This window comes from Macaca mulatta, chromosome 14, assembly GCF_049350105.2.
Source record: "Macaca mulatta isolate MMU2019108-1 chromosome 14, T2T-MMU8v2.0, whole genome shotgun sequence".
In the NCBI taxonomy this organism is placed as follows: Eukaryota; Metazoa; Chordata; class Mammalia; order Primates; family Cercopithecidae; genus Macaca; species Macaca mulatta.
The window spans coordinates 107660723-107680096 of NC_133419.1; the positions used below are offsets into that span (position 1 = coordinate 107660723).

At 35.3% G+C, this 19374-nt stretch overlaps 1 protein-coding gene across 1 annotated transcript in view; it reads right to left on the reverse strand.

Annotated features, from left to right (window-relative positions):
* Positions 1-19374, reverse strand: part of GUCY1A2 (guanylate cyclase 1 soluble subunit alpha 2) — a 327329-nt gene that overhangs the window by 112209 nt on the left and 195746 nt on the right. Inside the window, exon 5 of the mRNA XM_002799787.4 lies at positions 12014-12499. Coding sequence (XP_002799833.3) covers positions 12014-12499 — 486 coding nt within the window. The remainder of the gene's footprint in view (positions 1-12013; positions 12500-19374) is intronic.

The window sequence follows — 19374 nt, forward strand, 5'->3', positions numbered from 1 at the left end:
AAAGCAAAACTATAATTTTCATCAACCCCACTTCTGGATACATATCCGAAGGAAATGAAATCAGGATATTGAAGAGATATCTGCACTTCCATGTTCACTGCAGCATTATTCAAAATAGCCAAGATGTGAAATCAACCTATCAACAGATAAATGAATAAAGAAAATGTGACACACACACACACACACACACACACACGCATACACAGATATATGTAATGAAATATTATTCAGCCATAATAAAGAACAAAATCCTGCCATTTGTGGGTGAATCCAGAGGACATTATGCTAAGTGAAATAAGCCAGACACAGAAAGACAAATACTGTATGATCTCATAAGTAGAATCTAAATAACTCTCTGTGTTTCTCATATGAATAGAGAGTAGAATGGTGGTTGCCAAGGGGTGAGGGTGGAAGAAATGGGAAGATGTTAGTCAAATGGCAGAATTTTTCAGTTATAGAGTGACTACGTTCTGGGGATCTACCATATAGCATGCCGACTATAGTTAATAATGCTGTATTTCTGCTAAGAGACTAGATCTTAAAGTGTCCTCACTATACACACACACAAACAAACACAAAGGGTAATTATGTCTGATAATAGATCAACTATATATTAATTAATTTGTGATAATCATTGCACAATCTATACATATATCAGACCGTCACATTGTAAACCTTAAATTTGTACAGTTTTATTTAATTATTAATATAACTCAAAATAGCTGGATAAATACATAAAATCCAATAAATAAAATCCAAATCGAATAAAATAAATACCTCAATAGTGTTATTACCCAATGCCTAGGTTAGTCCTTAAACACAGTATGTGATCAATTAATTATTGAAAATGAAATTAATGAATAAACGTACATTAAAAATTTAGCATGGTACCTGGCACATATTAGGCATTCAGCCAGTATCAGTCCCTGTCCCTTCTTTCATAGCAAATTCTTCAAGACATTCTCTCTGATCTTGGTCTTCTTTCATATGAATAACTCCAGATGGAGTCAATTGCTGCTACTGTTGATTAATTTACAACAATTTTCGACATACATGTCATGATTTTGAATTATGAATAGACAAATTCCAAACAATAATCATTTGCTGAACAAGTTTTTTGTGTCAACTGCAACAAATACGTGAGACCTCTAATACTGCTCCCATTTTACAGATGCAGAAGCTGAACACAGATAAGTTATGTGACTTACCCAATTAGGTGACAAAGATATAATTAAAATCAGGTTTTCAGACTTTATCTTCAATACCCTTTCCCCTACATTTAGCTGTCATTGCACTGTCATAGGCAACTACAACAGTCCTCATCTGGGCTCTCTCTGATGGTCAAACGACCTTATATTAAGCAGAGGGCTGAAACATGCCCCATCGGATATAAGGCAGTGACAATACTTATGGAATTTGGTAAGGGAAAAACAGAGGGGCACAAAGTTGCCCTTTGATGACAGCATAAAAAGCTATCCAATATTAAACTTTGACTATCATAGGAAAATATAACATTAAAAAATGCTTTGGACAATCTTAAGAACAGCATTATCTTAATAGACAGCTTTCACAGACTCCAACACATGTGCACATATGCATGTACATGTGCACGCCCTCCACCCCAACACATACAGCTAGATCAGCAGTCTCACAGGGATTTTGCTTCAACTGATTTCTTATATTTTTCCAACTTGAAAGCCATGTTACCCATTTCAAAGCTTGAAAAATGCATCAAAACTTATTTATATCCATTTTAACCCAAATTTAAGATGACAGAGTTAAATTCTCATCTTTCTACTCTAAAAGATGTTTGCAAAAATAAACACAAATCATTTAAAACTTGCCATGGGTGAATAACTTATTGATAGGGAGGCAGCAGCATTGATTTGCAGTTTGAAAACATTTTCCTAGCAAACTACATACAGCTCCAACACTAAGAATTTAGAATCTGAGAATCTCATAGAATCAGGGGACCAACTGAGAGCTGTTCCCACCTGCCCCACCAAAAGGTTGTGGTATATCACTCCTGTGGTCAGAGCATATGCTTCAGCCAGTCTATGTCATTGTTAGGAACATGGATTTTCATAGGGATCTTCTGTGCTGAAATTATTCTTTTAACTTTTGTACAAAGATCCTCTTTAACCTCCGGGAGCCAAAGAGAACAAGTGTTTATGATATTCAACACATATTCAAAAATAGTGCACATTTGTTGAATACCTTAAAAAAGGAAACCTAGTTATATTTTTACCTCTAGGCTAGAATTCAAATTGCAATTTACAAAGTCATGCTCATCCTCTAATTACTACATTGAGGGCCTCATGTTTGTAATAAGGACTTTTGGCTGATGGTTCTTTTCAGCCTCAGAACAGTCCTGTGCCATACTATTGTTTTCATTTTACAAAGATGAACTCTGGTAATTTGTCAAAGTTTCTGGAGAGATCATACCAATTTATAAATAAATAAATATTTCATTTTATGTATTAAAAGTAATAGCAAAACCCACAATTACTTTTGCACTAACCTATAGTATATAAGTGCCAGAACAATTTTTTTTCCTGGTTCTGCATCTAGGTAATTGGAAACACTAGCTATCTGACACATGAATGGTTTAAACCGTTGCTTTCTAAAATATGAGCTTTTAACTAAATCAGAACTAAATTCAAGTAACATCTGCAACTTAGTAAACTCATCTTCAAAAGGGACACTTAGTATTTGATAGCACAACAGAGCAATCATAATAATAATTTAATTGTACATTTTAAAAGGGTCTAACTGGATTGTTTGTAATACAAAAAGTAAATACTTGAGGGAATGGGTACCCCATTTTCCATGATGTGATTATCACACATTGCATGCCTGTATCAAAACATCTCACATACTCCATAAATACGTACACCTACTATGTACCCACAAACATTGAAATAAAAAATTTAAAAAGACAAAAGGGACATCATAACACCTATTCCACAGGATTGTTCTGGAAAATAAGTGAAATATCACAACTTAAGCACTTAACACTGAGACTGGAACACAGTTTGTATTCAGTAAATGTGAATTCTATTAGTTTCATTTCGCTTTCAGAAATTTTCACTTTTGAAATCAGTTATTAAATGATAAATAGTGGGAGAAGTACTTACAGCATTTCTGCTACATAAAAGCATTAATTAAATGTTTGTTTAAAAAAGGTAATAGAAACACCTCAATTCAGTGAGATTTGCACATCGCATTAAGGCTATCCTATGAGATAAGTGAGATAGCGGTCCTGCCTAGAAAATCAATTTCCATTTTAGTAAACTCACCCTATGTACAAACTAAAAGCAAGCTGTTCACGCTGTTCTGCTGAAATGGTTAGTGGCAAAAATAAATGAGCAGTTTGAGCTTAGAGCTTAACTTCTTTACAGTTTATTGATATACAAAAGAGAGATACTGTGTAATAACACAATTAACTCTATAAGGCTAATGAAAATCTTTTATTTACATCATGGGGTAGCATTTATTCTTATTAGAAATAGGAAATCCTGGCAACATGGACTAATCTACTAAGAGAACTTACTAGAGACTTATATCATGAAGAAATATCCACACTGCCTGTAGAAATGATATACCTTCCCTTGGGATTTCAGTCTGCTCAGGCTGCTATACCAAAATACCATAGACTGGGTGGCTTAAACAACAGGAATTTATTCCTCATAGTTCTGGAGGCCGGAAAGTCCAAGATCAAGATGCCAGCCAATTCACTTCCCAGGTGAGGGCTCTCTTCCTAGCTTACAGGTGGCTGCCTTCTTACTGCGTCCTCACAAAGAGGAGAGAAAGCAAGCTCAAGTCTCTTCTTCTTATAATGATTCTAATTCCATCATTGATGACCCCACATTCAAGACCTCATCTAAACTTAATTAACTCCAAAATACTCCACCTCTAAATAATATCACATTAAGTAGGGCTTCAACATATGAATTTTGGGGGGTCACAAATATTCAGTTCATACTGCTTGTAAAAATCAAAAACATCAATCTCTTTGCAGTTGCCACCACTCTTTAGAAATTAAATATCAATAGGGACAAAAATAACCCCAAAACACTTTGAAAAATTCAGCGAGACACTTCATTAATATTAACTTCTGCTTAGCAATTGAAAGTATTTTAGCCTTCTAACCATCTTCAGAATATGCCACAACACTAAAAGAAATGTTCTCTGAATATAGAAGAAAAATAATTCAGGCTGTCATATTAGAATATAAAAAATAGACATTTGGGGTTCAGTTTCACAGTATTGGTCAGACATCCCACGAGTCATTATGGCTTTAAGAAAACTGTCATCTTTATAAATTCCACATTGTAATTCAGAGTATGCAGATGGAACCATCTTTAAGAATCTTTGAGGCCCCGTGAAGATGACACAAATAATGCATTTCGAAAAGCTATTTATCTCCCTCCCTCCTTATCTTTTATTTCTCTCTACCCTTCCTTCACGGTCTTTGGCATACAATGCAATTCTAATAACCTAAAACAATAAATCCAATAAATAAGCATTTTATCTATTTCTAGTAAGCGTTAGATACACAATGTTTATGTACATAAAAATGCTTGCACGAATACAACACACACACTCACACAGACACACACTCACACAGACACACACGCTTCCCTTATAGGACCAGATATACCTGTTTGAATAATATGTACATTTACTACCATGAAGCAGACACTGTTCTAAGCACTTTACATAAATCTCATTTAAAAGCTCACTAAATAAAACTATAAAGTGGTAAAATTAGTCTCTTATTTACAGATGATAAAACTGAGGCAGAGAGATTAAATAAGCTATGAAAGGTGGAAAGATGAGAACTCCAACTAGTGCACTCAAGATAGCACTGGGATTCCACAGCCTTGGTTGAATGAATTGAAAGAAACGTATCTTTCCCTTGCCTCTTCCTTATCTCCAACTAAAGTGCTCGCCAAAGGCAAACATATAAATGAGGTTAAACCCTCTTCAGGTAATTTTTACAGCATTATGGTTTTTGAAACTGGCAATATAACTCCCCCCATAGAAAGCTATCAGAACAGAATGCTTATCTGTGACTTTCACCTTACTTCCTAAAGCATATAAACGAGTTCTTTTCTATTCACTAAAATTGTTCTAAAAATACATTCTAATTTCCATAACATTTTAAAGGTTCTATGGAAGTCATGGCTCCTTATCAAGTGAGTTACAAATGTTTATTAAGTGAATGAATGAGTTGAATAAATTTTTGACTTAAGAAATTCTTATTTTCCAACTTACTAAAAAACATTATTGCCTTGTTTCCAACAAAATATCAGCAAAAGCAAATGATGTTGATGTTGATGGAGACTACTGAAGAGAACTAACATAAATCTTAAACAATGCTCAATTTTAAAAGTGTGTGCACTGATCATTAAAAGAGAAAATATGTAAATTTGGGGGAAAATGAAGCAGTTACTCTTTACTAAATGGAACTGGCATTTCACGCTGCAAATGAAGTAAAATGGCATATACATATTTATAAAATTCCAACAATAACCTAAGTACCTAAGTACTTTAAAAGGCTTTCTGTTTTACAACAAAACAAGGTGGAAGTGAAGCATTTCATTTTTCTGTGAAATCTAATTCATGCTGAAGTGATATCCTTGAGAATCTGTTGCATTTTCTAAAGGCTGGCTTAAGGTCCGGTGAAGTAGCTTCGCATCAAGTGGCAAGACAACTCAAAATTCTTGAGGCATAAAGTTGTGTGGCCCTAAAACTCTCTGTCAGAAACATCTGTTTTCAGCTTTTACAAGGGAGGTTAAAGATGGGGATTTATGTCTGCTATAGCTCCTTAGCCAATGTACAAACTCAGGTGCTGTGAGTATTATCAGTGCAAAGCCCCGACAGTCTTCACCGAGATACCCAGACTACAAGGGCTTGTCTGACTCTCAGTTTCCCTGGGATATTAACATGCACACTCAAAAGCGAACACTGATCACTTATATATAAGCTTATGTACAAGCATCTCTATCATGGATGTTTATCACTATTAACTTTTGCATTTTGTATTTATTTTTAGAACGTGCCATGGTTTGAATGTGTTCCTCAAAATTCTTAATCCCCAATACAAAAGTATTGAGGGTGGGACCTAATGGGAGGTCATGAAGATGGAGCCACTATTTGAAGAGCTTGTAGGAATAGGTTCACTGTGCTCTCTCTTGCCCTTTGGCATTCATCCATGTTGGGATATAGCAAGGAGACCCACACCAGATGCCAGCACCTTCATCTTGACCTTCCCAGACTTAAGAACTGTGAGAGATTAAATTTCTGTTCTTTATAAATAACCCAGTCTCAGGTATTCTGACAGCACAAAATGTATTAATTAAGACAGAATGTCTAGATTTTTTTTTCCCACAAAGTGGTTAAGGAATTATAGTTAACAGGAGTCTATAGTTAATAGAAGACTAAAGCATAATAATATGTTGGCATAAATTAAATGAAATGTACATGATCTTAATGGCTTTTCTGACCCCTTTAATTGGTATTCATGGAGTTTGCAATTTATAAAGTTAACACAGTGTTTTCATTGGCCTTAAAAGACTTTTAGAAGAACTCAATGTATCTAGTAATTTTCACACTGTATTAATTCCAAGAGAGTCCCCAAGCACATTTTCTGCATTTTCAAGAAGGGATATAACCAACCTCCTAACTCTAGTATCTCAGTGATTCTAATCCTGTTTTAGTATTTAAAAGCTCAGTGGATATCTCTATATCCTTTGATGAGGTTGCCATATTCAGTTCCCCTTTGACATTGTAGACTTGTCCTATGTACCCCCTGATTCTAAGCTTACTTCTGTCCAGGGAAAAGACTCTGCTTCTTTATCAAAGTTTGTACTTATACCCGTATTTATACTTTCTACCTAGACATGCTGCCTGGTTTTCAGCTTCTGTCATCTAGTTCATTTGGGCCCAGTCCCAAGGTCTTGTATTCCCCAAGAGTTTGCCTGGATTTCCTCCTACTTTGCTAATTGGCCTGAACTCTGCTTTTCCAGCTAGACTTATAATACTTGCATTCCTTTGCCAATATGAACTTTGTGTTGTTGTTTTTCAGATTTTCAACTCAGGTTCCCTAATGTAATAGAATTTTGGTCCTGGTATTTCCTGGTTGCACTATCTTGTCTTACTATGGACTTCTTCCCAATCTAAACCTGACAATGTTTAATGCCATGGACATTTGCAAACCACACTTGAAAGCTGTGATGGGAATACTCCCTCTACCTTTACTCTGACAGAGAAAAGTATCACTAATATTTTTTTTTTTTCAGATGGAGTCTCACTCTGTTGCCCAGGCTGGAGTGTAGTGGCGAGATCTCAGCTCACTGCAACCTCCACCTCCTGGGTTCAATCAATTCTCCTGCCTCAGCCTCCCGACTAGCTGGGATGACAGGCGCCCACTACCATGCCTGGCTAATTTTTGTATTTTTAGTAGAAATGGTTTCAGCAGGTTGGCCAGGTTGGTCTTGAACTCCTGACCTCAGGTGATACACCCACCTTGGCCTCCCAAAGTGCTGGGATTACAGGTGTGAGCCACCGCATCCGGCCATCACTAACATTTTTAGAGTTACCTGGGCAAGGTGATTTTTAAAACCACATCAACTTTTATTCCATTTCACTGTTTTAAAAATATACCTCTTATTGCCTGCACCTGGGACCACTGCTCCCACAATACCTCTTTTGGTATGCTACTTTCCATAGGAGGAATGAAGACGGAGGTGCTGGCTGGTTTCTAACAAAGAGAAAAGATGGCAGATGGGAGAATCTCCAACTTGACAGTATAACTACAGTTACTGATTCTGTAACATTGTTTTTAAACAGTTTCCACTTGGTTTCTGTCATTTGATCTTTGTCTAGATCACAGCCTAAATTGTATAAAAACTATAGGCTTTAGAATCAGACAAGTCTCAGTTCAAATTCTGACTTATGAGCCATGTTATCTGTATTTAACCTTTCCAAAACTCAGTTTTCTTATCTGAAAATATACATAATGCCACATGTTATTCAAGGAGGGATTAAATTAGATCATATTTTATTCTTTTCTAAAAAGCTCTGTGTGTGTATATATACACACACACACACACACAAACATAATCACATAACACACATCCCTGTATGTCTAGATAGATACACCTGTCTGAGAAGTTCCAATGGCAGCTAATATTTACATTTACTACTATGCACCAGATGCTATTCTAAGTTCTTTGAGTATAGGAAAGCTCACTGAAATGCTTATGATGTAACTATGAGATTGATTCACTGAGTATCTTTATTTTATGGGGCACAGAACTGGAGAAAAGTCAAGTTAAAGTGCTTAAAGGTGAAAAGATGGGAATGCTAAAGATTATATTTAAAATAGCACTGGAACACTGTAACCGTGGCAGAACAGAATCAGAGAAAGTGGAGAAGTCTTTCTCCCTGTTTATCTGAAATCAAAGGTTTTCCCAAAGACAAATTTAAAATAAAGCAAAATGTACATTAATTTGCTTCAATGGTCAATGCATTATTTATTATTATTATTATTTATATGCCATTGATTTACAAAATTAGATACTGGTTCCTTATGTTCATGAGAGAACAATCTGAGAAGCAAAATATTACATATGTTGTTTATGTCGACTTTTACTGAAAATTTGCCTTTCTAATTACAAGAGAAACAAAATTATAATCTAGACTTTCTTCAATTTGCCTAGCTCTTACTTAGTATTCATACACTTGTAACATCTTGGCAGTTAAGTATTGTAAAGGCTTTCATTTTCTCAGTGCTTGATATGAGCACAGCAAAATCCACAGCTTCTTCCTCAACCCTCTACTTTATAGAAAGCTTGATTATTTTAGCAGAATGGTCTTATTATGTCTTAATTTATCTAGATTCTACCACTGAAATTATAATTATTCACTCTATCATCTCCCTAATGATAGGAAAACATGGAGTAATGACATGAAGAAGAGAGGGGCAACCACAAATTTAGAGACTAGTATCTCATGTCATAGCACACTATGAAAGCCCCATGTGGGTCACCCCATCTAGTTCTTTTCTCTTGGCATTTAGTTTTACCTGGCTTCCTTTCACATTTCTAAAAACATAAAAGGTGGGCTGTACCTTATTTTTCTCTGTGGTATCGTTATTCTACATAATTACCAAAATCCTATACACACTTTCAATTTAGCAAAACTCTTTTCATTTCATAAAATAAGAAGATTTGTGATCCTTACAAAAAATTCTACCACCTCTGGGATTTTTTGATTCAATAGCAATTAAAAATTTAGCAAATAGTTCATGGCTTAAAATAGCACTGTGTATATTTTCTAGAAAATACACTAGAATGTTTATGAAGATTACAAATCAGGCTGGTCAAATAGAAGTTTTCTAATTTATATCCCTCCTAACGCATTTCTTCCAATGTACTTTTTAAATCCTATACAGGACCAATATCTCTTTATTTGTCTTTCCTTCTCTGGCCAAACCATTATTGCTATAGATTTAGCATATATTGTATTTCCAGTCTGGATTTCCCAAACTCAACCTCCCTAATCCTGAATAAGCAGCCAAAGCAGCCCTATACACCTATCCTACATACATATACTTACTAGCTGAGATGGTTGAGTGTCAACTTCATTGGATTGAAGGGTAAAAAATATTGTTCTTGGGTGTGTCTATGAGGGTGTTGCCAAAGGAGATTAACACTTGAGTCAGTGGACTGGGAGAGGCAGACCTACCCTCAATCCAGGTGGGTACCATCTAATCAGTTGCCACCGTGACTAGGATAAAAGCAGGCAGAGGAATGTGGAAGGACTAAACTGGCCTGAGTCTACTGGCCTCCATTTTTCTCCTATGCTAGGTGCTTTCTGCCCTCAAACATTGGACTCCAAGTTCTTTAGCTTTTGGACTCTTGGACCTACACTAGTGGTTTGCTCAGGGTTTTCAGGCCTTCGACCACAGACTGAAGGCTGCACTGTTTTTGAGGTTTGGGGACTCGAACTGGCTTCGTTGCTCCTCAACTTGCAGACAGCCTATGGTGGGATTTCACCTTATGATCGTGTGAGTCAATACCCCTTAATAAACTCCCTTTCATATATACATCTATCCTATTAGTCCCATCCCTCTAGAGAACCCTGGCTAATACACTAGCACTGAAGATATGTTAAGAACACCAAGCCCTGGAATCTTATTTAGTTATAATTCGTTGCAAAATTTCCTAAGCAAGTTTAGTTTAAGAAAAGTTGTGAACTAGAATTATTGTGTGTGTGTGTGTGTGTGTGTGTAAACATTTTGTAAGTTAAAACTTGTTGATTATTATTATGACTAGATGAAACTGTCCATGGTTTAAAAATATATAGGAAAATTTGAAGATCATACAGAATATTTCTACTGTTTTTCTGTGAGATGTCCTAGCTTATATCAAGGGAAGTAATGCTTGATGTCTAAGAAATCAAGTTGTATTTTAAAACCTTGAGCCTGCTTTGGTATACTCAGAAGCATCACATTTCTTCTTTTCTCAAAATCTAACTGATACTTATGTTTGTCAGGGATTCCCATGTTTTTTCCAAAGAATAATTTATTTATCTATTATCATTCTCATTTAGTTGTATGAACTTAGGGCTAAAAAAACAAAACAAAACAAACAAACAAAAAAACATGACTGCTCTAACTGGAGGAAGCGAACACCGCAAATCAGTAGTTTAGAGGGAAAAGACTGGTTGTTGCAGAGATTGGTGTAATAGTGCCCCAAGTATGGAGGAAGGAAAGTGTTGCCAAATTCAGCTGATCTCCTCTGTCCTGAAAGTGACGGTATAACATTACAATATCTCTCTGGTTTAGAATCAGACATTTGGCTACCACTGCTGTAAATTATATACCAATAAATTATAAGGGAGTTAAAGATAATTTATAAGAACTTAATTTTCTATAACAAGGAAAATCCCTCATACATACTTCATACTGAATGTTTACCACTCAGAAGAAATTCAAGTAAAATATTTAACATTGGCTATATAGTCTACATAATGAAACTAAAGAGCTCCTTTCCCCAAGATACACCTTCATAAAAATGCCCTCTGGATGATAATATAAAATGTACAAAGTGAATCAGACAGGTTCTTTCTAAATCTGCTTATGTGAAGATCATACTATAAAAGTAAGTAGCTGGTCAATATGTAGTTGTAAAGAAGAAAATAAAACCTGCAGTTCACAACTATTTATACTAAAAGTTCTTGATTCCCTTTATATAAAAAAAGCCCTGCACCCTGACAAATTGTGCAATCCACGTAAGATTCTAGGTAAAGTTGTAGAGTTATCAATTAGGTAGATATGGAGCTAAATGGCTCAAAATATTGCTATGATCTTAATAAGAAATTAATAAGGAATTCACCAAATCAAACCAACAAATGGTGGTTGGCACCAATTTTGGGAGTTTTTCCATTATGTAGCTTGGAAAATTAAGGTACTTCCTCAAAAACCCATTAGTCATTTGAGCAATAGCTGGAGTATTTATATATAGGTCTTTTTTTTTTTTTCAGAATTATAGAGATCTCAGTTAATAATGCAGTGCAAAATCCTGATTAGCCATATTTGATAATACAATGCATATTTTAACTTGCTATTTCTTTTTAACTGTAAAAATAAAATTATTAGTTTATATTGGAATCCCATTTTCTAGGCAAGAATAATTCTGTGGTAAAAAGTCGCCTAAAATTCCACAAGTTTAATTTTTTAATAAAAATAAACATAGAGGAGTAGCTATACAGAATTTTTCCTTACTGAGCAATATCACGATTCTTCACAGTTATCTATGTTATTACAAATCAACTCATATTGAAAGTTTACTCATAAAGAAGAAACCCCTGTATTCTCTATAAAGATTTCCAAATTAAAGAGTTGTCAATTATTTAGTATTAAGTTTAAGTTAAAAAATCAATTTAAGATGACAAGTTACTATTAAAAAACATTTATATATAAGTAACTAAACTCCCTTACCTTATAAATATCCAAAAATCCACACTGGTGGTCAAATCTGGTGTACAGTTCATTCAGCATGCTGATTACTTGCATGGGAGTACACTGGGCACATATGGCTGTGAAGCCAACAATGTCTGAAAAGAGCATGGTGACATCATCAAACTTTCTGGCCTGTACTTGCTGCCCTTGCCACAATTGCTGGGCTACATCGCCAGGGAAAATAGAATATAGAAGATCCACTGTCTTCTTTTTCTCTTCTTCCAGGGCCTGGTGAGTTCTTTCTAAAGTTGCCTTTAATTTATCCATCCTTTTCTTCAAGCCATCTTGGGCCTTTGCCTGCTCACCAACCAAAATGACATCTCGGGTGGCATCATGGATAGGGATGTCTGAGAGATGTAGCCCTCGGCCCATGAGTTCATCCAACTTGTCCACACATGGAGAGCCCAAAAATAAAATGGAATTTGATTCCGGAACATGGATCATTTGTCCTTTGACTTCCATCACCTGTGAAATTAACATGGAATTTTGATCAGTACTCTTCACATAGTAGGTTCACAAAATTTAATATATTATCTGATGAATAGAAAGAAAAAAATGTTTTATTAGCAATACTCGGTTACTGCATCCACATAAGCAAATTTAAATCTGATTTTCAGCCAGTTTAAAATTCATGGTTCTGAAGAGAAACAATTGTTTTATATCTCACTCAGCTACTTTCTAAAGACAATAATGAAATGGAAAGTGAGATCAGTGAAAAGTGAACCAGGAAAACATTTTTTATTTAAGATGATACTCTCAGGTACATCATGAAACTGGTTTATGAGCCAATTCAAAAGCTTTCAGCCTGCTAAATAATAATAAAATTATGGTAAATCCATCAGTCAAAATAACTATATTTAACTGTCGTTAAAATAATACCCCTTTCAGAAAATAAATCCAGGAGGTTAAAATGAATCAAAGTAATTGTTTGGCCTTAAGTAAATCATTTCTCAACCATTATAGTACTTTGAAAATGTCCTAGTTATTGAGCTGGTTAGATTAGTGGACAGTTCTCTTATTCTTAAAGATAAAAATATAAACCAGATATCATTAAGCTAACATTATCAGAAAATATCACTCAACTAGCATGTTCATATAAGCTAAAAATAAATGAAAAAATGATAATTATAATATTAAAGGAATTTGGGTCATATGATAAAGAATCTGAGGGTACAATAATTTAAATCTATTCCTCTTTTCTATGCCCTTTCACTGGAGAATTTAGGGAACTGAGATTTAATGGGAAACTTAGCGAACACAAGCTTACACCCAGTAGCCTAACGAACACCTTCAGAGGGCACGAACAATGAGCACCAGTAGAAAAGGAAGGTGAAGGTGGGGTATGGCTACAACTATAGCTATTTGGATTGGACTAAGGTGAAACTAAGAACACCTGGAGAAGAAGCTAGTTGCAATTACTTAGAAAGAATAGGCTAAAAGTCGACCAATTGGGACTGTGCATCAGTTTCATCTGTGTTCCACTATCACACAGAATGTGCTCAATACGTGTATTTTCCTGTCTTCTTTATAGCTAAATAGTTAAGCTAGTTGATAAAAACTGGTGGCACTGAACAAACATGGAATAAACTGTAGGGATTTGGATTTTTAAGTCCGTTAATATTTTTACTTTGCTCCCTTGTACCATTCACCAAGATCTTATTTATATAAGAAAATAAAATGGAATCTTGCTTGATGTTATAATTTTTATGGAATTAAATGCTCATTTTACCTTATGTAAAATTTTTGCTAAAGTTCAGTATTTCATCCTTTTATTTATATGACTCTCATTTATTCACTAAAATATTGAGTTTTTTCTGTTTACTAATAATGCTCTGCTCCGGATGATAAGGATAGAAAGATAAAATATGGTTCCCCTTTTCAAACATATCACAGTATGGTGGAGAACCAAATCTATATTGGGCCAGAGAATAGGAGGAGGAAGACATTCTAAATTCACCACCTAAAATAGGCTCTCAAAATACTGCAGGCTATGGTTTGAGTAAAAAGAAAATAATTGTCCTATAAAATATTTACAGATTGTTTTGTATATGTTTTGTATGTTTTTTGGGGGAGGAGTGTTGTTAATAATACATACTTTCTTGTTAATAGGATCTTAAGGGCATGGTAAGGAAGATACACATAATGTACAATCCCATATTTTAAAAATTATTATTATTATTATTATTTTTTGAGACGGAGTCTCGCTCTGTCACCCAGGCTGGAGTACAGTGGTGCGATCTCGGCTCACTGCAAGCTCCGCCTCCCGGATTCACGCCATTCTCATTCTCCTGCCTCAGCCTCCTGAGTAGCTGGGACTACAGGTGCCCGCCACCACGCCTGGCTGATTTTTTGTATTTTTAGTAGAGACGGGGTTTCACCGTGTTAGCCAGGATGGTCTCGATCTCCTGACCTCGTGATCTGCCTGCCTAGGCCTCCCAAAGTGCTGGGATTACAGGCGTGAGCCACCGCGCCCGGCCTAAAAATTATTATATCCATTTTTTTAAGATTGACATAAGCGCAAAAACCTTGATAAGCTTAACAGAGTTAATCATACTTTTAAATGGCAATGATAACATCTGACACTCATATATTTAAACTTCTATGTAGTCTCTCTCTCCCTGTCTTCACATTTCTTTCCAATTACTTCTTTTTTCTTCTCCCTCTTGCTTCCTTCTTTCTTCGCTCTTGCTTCCTGGAGTTGCACTTTTTTCACCCTCCTCTCTTCATTTGGTGTTTGTCTCTCCTTCTGCTGGTCTTTCTTCCTCATCGCTTGGACCCCACTCTCTCATTTTTTTCCATTGGTTCCTGTTTTCTTTTTCTTTCTCTTTTCTTCTTAGGTATCAGCTTTAACATTTACCATCACAACTAAACCTTATTCTCTTTTGCCTTTATCATCTCCATCTTAATTTTAAATACGGAATCAGTGTATGTATGTATGCATAAATTAATATATATTGTTGCCTATATATAATACATTTTAAAGATTTCTTTAATTTATAAAAGTTTGAATTGAATACTTCACATTCCTGTCTCAAAAATATAAAACAGTAAATATGTCCTTGATTTATATGTGGCCATTAGTTTGTTTTCTGAAATCTCTACATAAACAGACCCTGAAAGAAGAAAAAGTTGCTGATTGCCTACACTACAGAAAAACAATACATAGAAGAGAAGCCCAAACAAATAAAGTAAATAACTTCCTTTTCAATATTTTCTATCAGTGAATTTTTTATTTAATAAATGGGCAGATTCAATGGCACCATTTGTATCTCTGTCACCAATGCATTTTTACTTTAATTGGAAAATAATATAAATTATCCTTCTTGAATTATTTTTCTCATTATAATTATAAATTCAGAAATTCATCATTATCTGAATTTATTAACTTAGCAATAAGCAAAACTATTATAAGAACTACATATTTGTATGTGAAAGAATTGTGGAAAATTGCTTAAAATAGAAACATCTATCTAAGGTTTTATTACATTTTATATCATATTGAAGTTTCAATGAGATAGCACAGAAGACATCAGAAAAATAAACTGTCATAACATTTGACAGATTTCAGAAATTGGTAAACATAACAAAGGGGAGTATTTTGCTTTGAGCTGTAGTAAAGGGTTAAATGTCATACTATCACAAACCTTGGTTGTCAGGTTCTGTTAAAGTGTCTGCTTTATTTCTTTTTTCATTTTACTTTTATACTTGGTTGGGGGATACATGTGCAGGTTTGTTATGTAGGTTATTTCATGTCATGGGGGTTTGTTGTATGTTAATACACAGATATTTCTATGAAAATATTTACCACTGTTATCAATAAGTAATCAGAATTGAGTAAGTCCAGGTCATATAACTGCACATTACATGTTTTATATTTTTGCATATCTTGAGCATGGCCTAATCCATGCTCTCATGGAGCTTCAAGTTTTATAAGAAAATCATTTGAAGCGGTGTTACATAATAGTTTGAAAAGAAGAATTTGGAAGAAGTCAGGCCTGAATTTGAACTTCAACTCTCCTGACAATTAAGTGGGAAAACTGACCTAGGTTCAGTTCCTCATCCTTGCAAAGCCTCGATTTCCTTATCTATAAACTGGAAAAGATTATAGTGATGTTGAGGATGATGATGCCTGTAGCTAACTCAACACATCTCTGAGTACTTCTATTGCCCATGTACTATGCTGAGTAACTTAATTAATACTTAATTTACATTTTATTACTGAATTTTACTCTTTTGCTAGCTATTACTATCCTCAGTTTTAAGACTTAGAGAGGTTAAGAGATTTGTTAAGAATACACAGCTAATAAGCAGTAAGACCAACACTCAAACCCAAACTGGACTGACTCCAAGGGAAACACTCTTAACCACTGTGGAAGCCTGATGGTGAAGGAGAGAGAAGTGAAGAAATTACAATTTTAAATATAAATCAATGTGATGGCAAAACAACCTTCAAGAGATGTTCACAATGGGCAGTTGAAAAGAGAGAAATTGTTGCTACACATACAGATGTAGTTGCTATTTGCATGCCTATTCTTTAAAATTCAGTTCAGTAACAAAAACTGGGCACTTCTAGATTTAGTTTCTGGTCTTTCAGATCCCTGCAATGTAATCTATGAAAGCACAAACACAATGATATGTCCCCGGTGCTTCAACAATTAAAGGGGCGGCCGGGCGCGGTGGCTCAAGCCTGTAATCCCAGCACTTTGGGAGGCCGAGACGGGCGGATCACGAGGTCAGGAGATCGAGACCATCCTGGCTAACACGGTGAAACCCCGTCTCTATTAAGAAATACAAAAAACTAGCCGGGCGAGGTGGCGGGCGCCTGTAGTCCCAGCTACTCGGGAGGCTGAGGCCGGAGAATGGCGTGAACCCGGGAGGCGGAGCTTGCAGTGAGCTGAGATCTGGCCACTGCACTCCAGCCTGGGTGACAGAGCGAGACACCGTCTCAAAAAAACAAACAAACAAACAAACAAACAAAAACAATTAAAGGGGCTTCCAGAAGGGCTATTGCTCTCATAGAGCAACATTTGCTTTCAAAGTACTAGCTTTAGCTAAAAACAGGAGACAGTGCCCAGCCTGAGAAGCTTCCATGTCCTTCATGTCCTGATATTCTCCCTCTCAAACCCACCATCACTCACTACCCAAGAAAGTATATGGCTAGAGTCACCAGCAAGAGAAATTTTGCACAACAAATGCCCAGCTAGGAATTACTCTTCATCCACATGGGCTGAAAATCCCCTCCATATAGAGACATAAGGATATCTGACCTGGAGAAGCTTGCTCTGCACCCTCAAGCAGCATTACCAAGGACAGTAGGAGCCATGAGGCATGAAATAAACCAAGATGAAAATAGCACCACATAACCTCTGAAAATTACACAGTCATTGCAACTAAAAACCACAAAAATAGGCCAGGACCTACATGCCAAGCCTAAACAGAGGAATTGACTGTTAAAATAAAAAATTGAAATAGAATCTAGAGTCTCCTAACACAATACCCAATTGTCAAAAATATAATAGAAGTCAACCATCATAATAAGAATCATAATAAGAACCAAGAAAATCACAACTTGAGTGAGAAAAGACAATCGATTGACGCCAACACTAAAATGAATCAGATGTTGGAATTATCTGTCAAGAATTTTAAAGAGGGCATAAGAAAATATTTCAACAAGCAATTATAAATTCTTTTTTAAATGAATTTTAAAAACACAAAATCTCAGTAAAGCAATAGGAATATAAAAATAACCAATGGAAATTATGGAACTGAAAAATACAGCAACAAAAATAGAAAACATGCTGGGTGGGCTCAAAATTAGAATGGAGATGACAGAGGATAGAATCAGTGAACTGAGGACAGCTTAATAGAATTTACTGAATCTGAACAGAGAGAAAATAGGCTCAAAAAAAAAAAACTTTTAGGGATCTTTAGGACAATAAAAAAGAAATCCACATTCATATCCTGAGTTCCAAAAGCATAAGGGAAAGTAAGGTTGAAATAGTATTTGAATAAACTATAGATGAAAATGTCTTAAATTTGGTGAAAGACATAAACCCACAGATTCAACTATATGGATTCTAAATAAGGATAAACTGAAAGGAATTCACTCCAAGATACATCACAGTTAAACTTCTGAAAATTAAATACAAAGAAAAAATTCTGAAAGCAGCCAGAGAAACATGACACATTACTTATAGGCAACACCAATTTGAATGGCAGCTGATTTGTCATCTAAAATTATAGAGGCCAGAAGAAAGTAGCACATTATTTTTTCAAATTGAAAAAGAACTGTCAACTGTGAATTCTACATCTGGGGAAACTATCCTCCAAGAATTAAGTGGGGTGAAAGGACATCTGCAGGCAGACAAAAACAAAATCTTTGTCCTAGCAGATCTACTCTTAAAGAATGGCTAAAGAAAGGTCTTTAAACGAAAGAAAAAGATAAGAGAAAAAAAATATTTGAGCATCAGGAAGGAAGAAAAGGAACAGAAGGACTAGAAATATGGGTAAATACATAAAATATCTTCTCATGAGTTGTCTAAATCATATGCGATGACTGAGACAAATATGATATTATAATACATTCTGATACTTTGATCATCATGAGTGGCCTTACAAGAGGAAGGCAGAGGGAGGCCACACATGCACACACACATCACACACAAAGGAGAAGGTGACGTGAACAAAGAGACATAGATTAGAGTGATGTGACCTCAAGACTTGCCAGCAGCCACAAAAAGCTAGAAGAAGCATGAAGCAGATTCTACCTCAGAGCCTCTGGAGATAGCATGGTCCTTTTGACACTTTGGCTTCTGGCATGCAGCACTATGAAAGAATAAACTTATGTTGTTTTAAGCTATCAAGTTTGTGGTAGTTTGTTCCAGTAGCCACAGAAAACTAATACCTTAACTACAAAAATAACAAAATCTACAAATACTATCTAATTAATATCTAAAATAATTTGACAATCCAACAACAGCAGAATACTCTTTCTTAAAAAAAAAAAAAAAAAAAAACACACAAGGACATCATGGAGCATATACTGACCAAATCCTAAGCCATAAAAAAAAAACACCAGAATAAATCTCAAAAGTTGAAATTGTACAGAATATGTTAACTAGATGAAATAATACTAGAAATCAATAACTGAAAGACAACAGAAAAATTCCTAACAATGTGAAAAGGAAACAACACTTTTCTACACAAAAATGGAAATACAGCATATTAAAATAAGTAGCATGCAGCCAAAGCAGTGAAGAGAGTGCTTATAATCAAGGTGAGAACAAATCACAAATCAATAATCCAAGTGTCTACCTCAGAGAATGAAAAATATAAGAGCA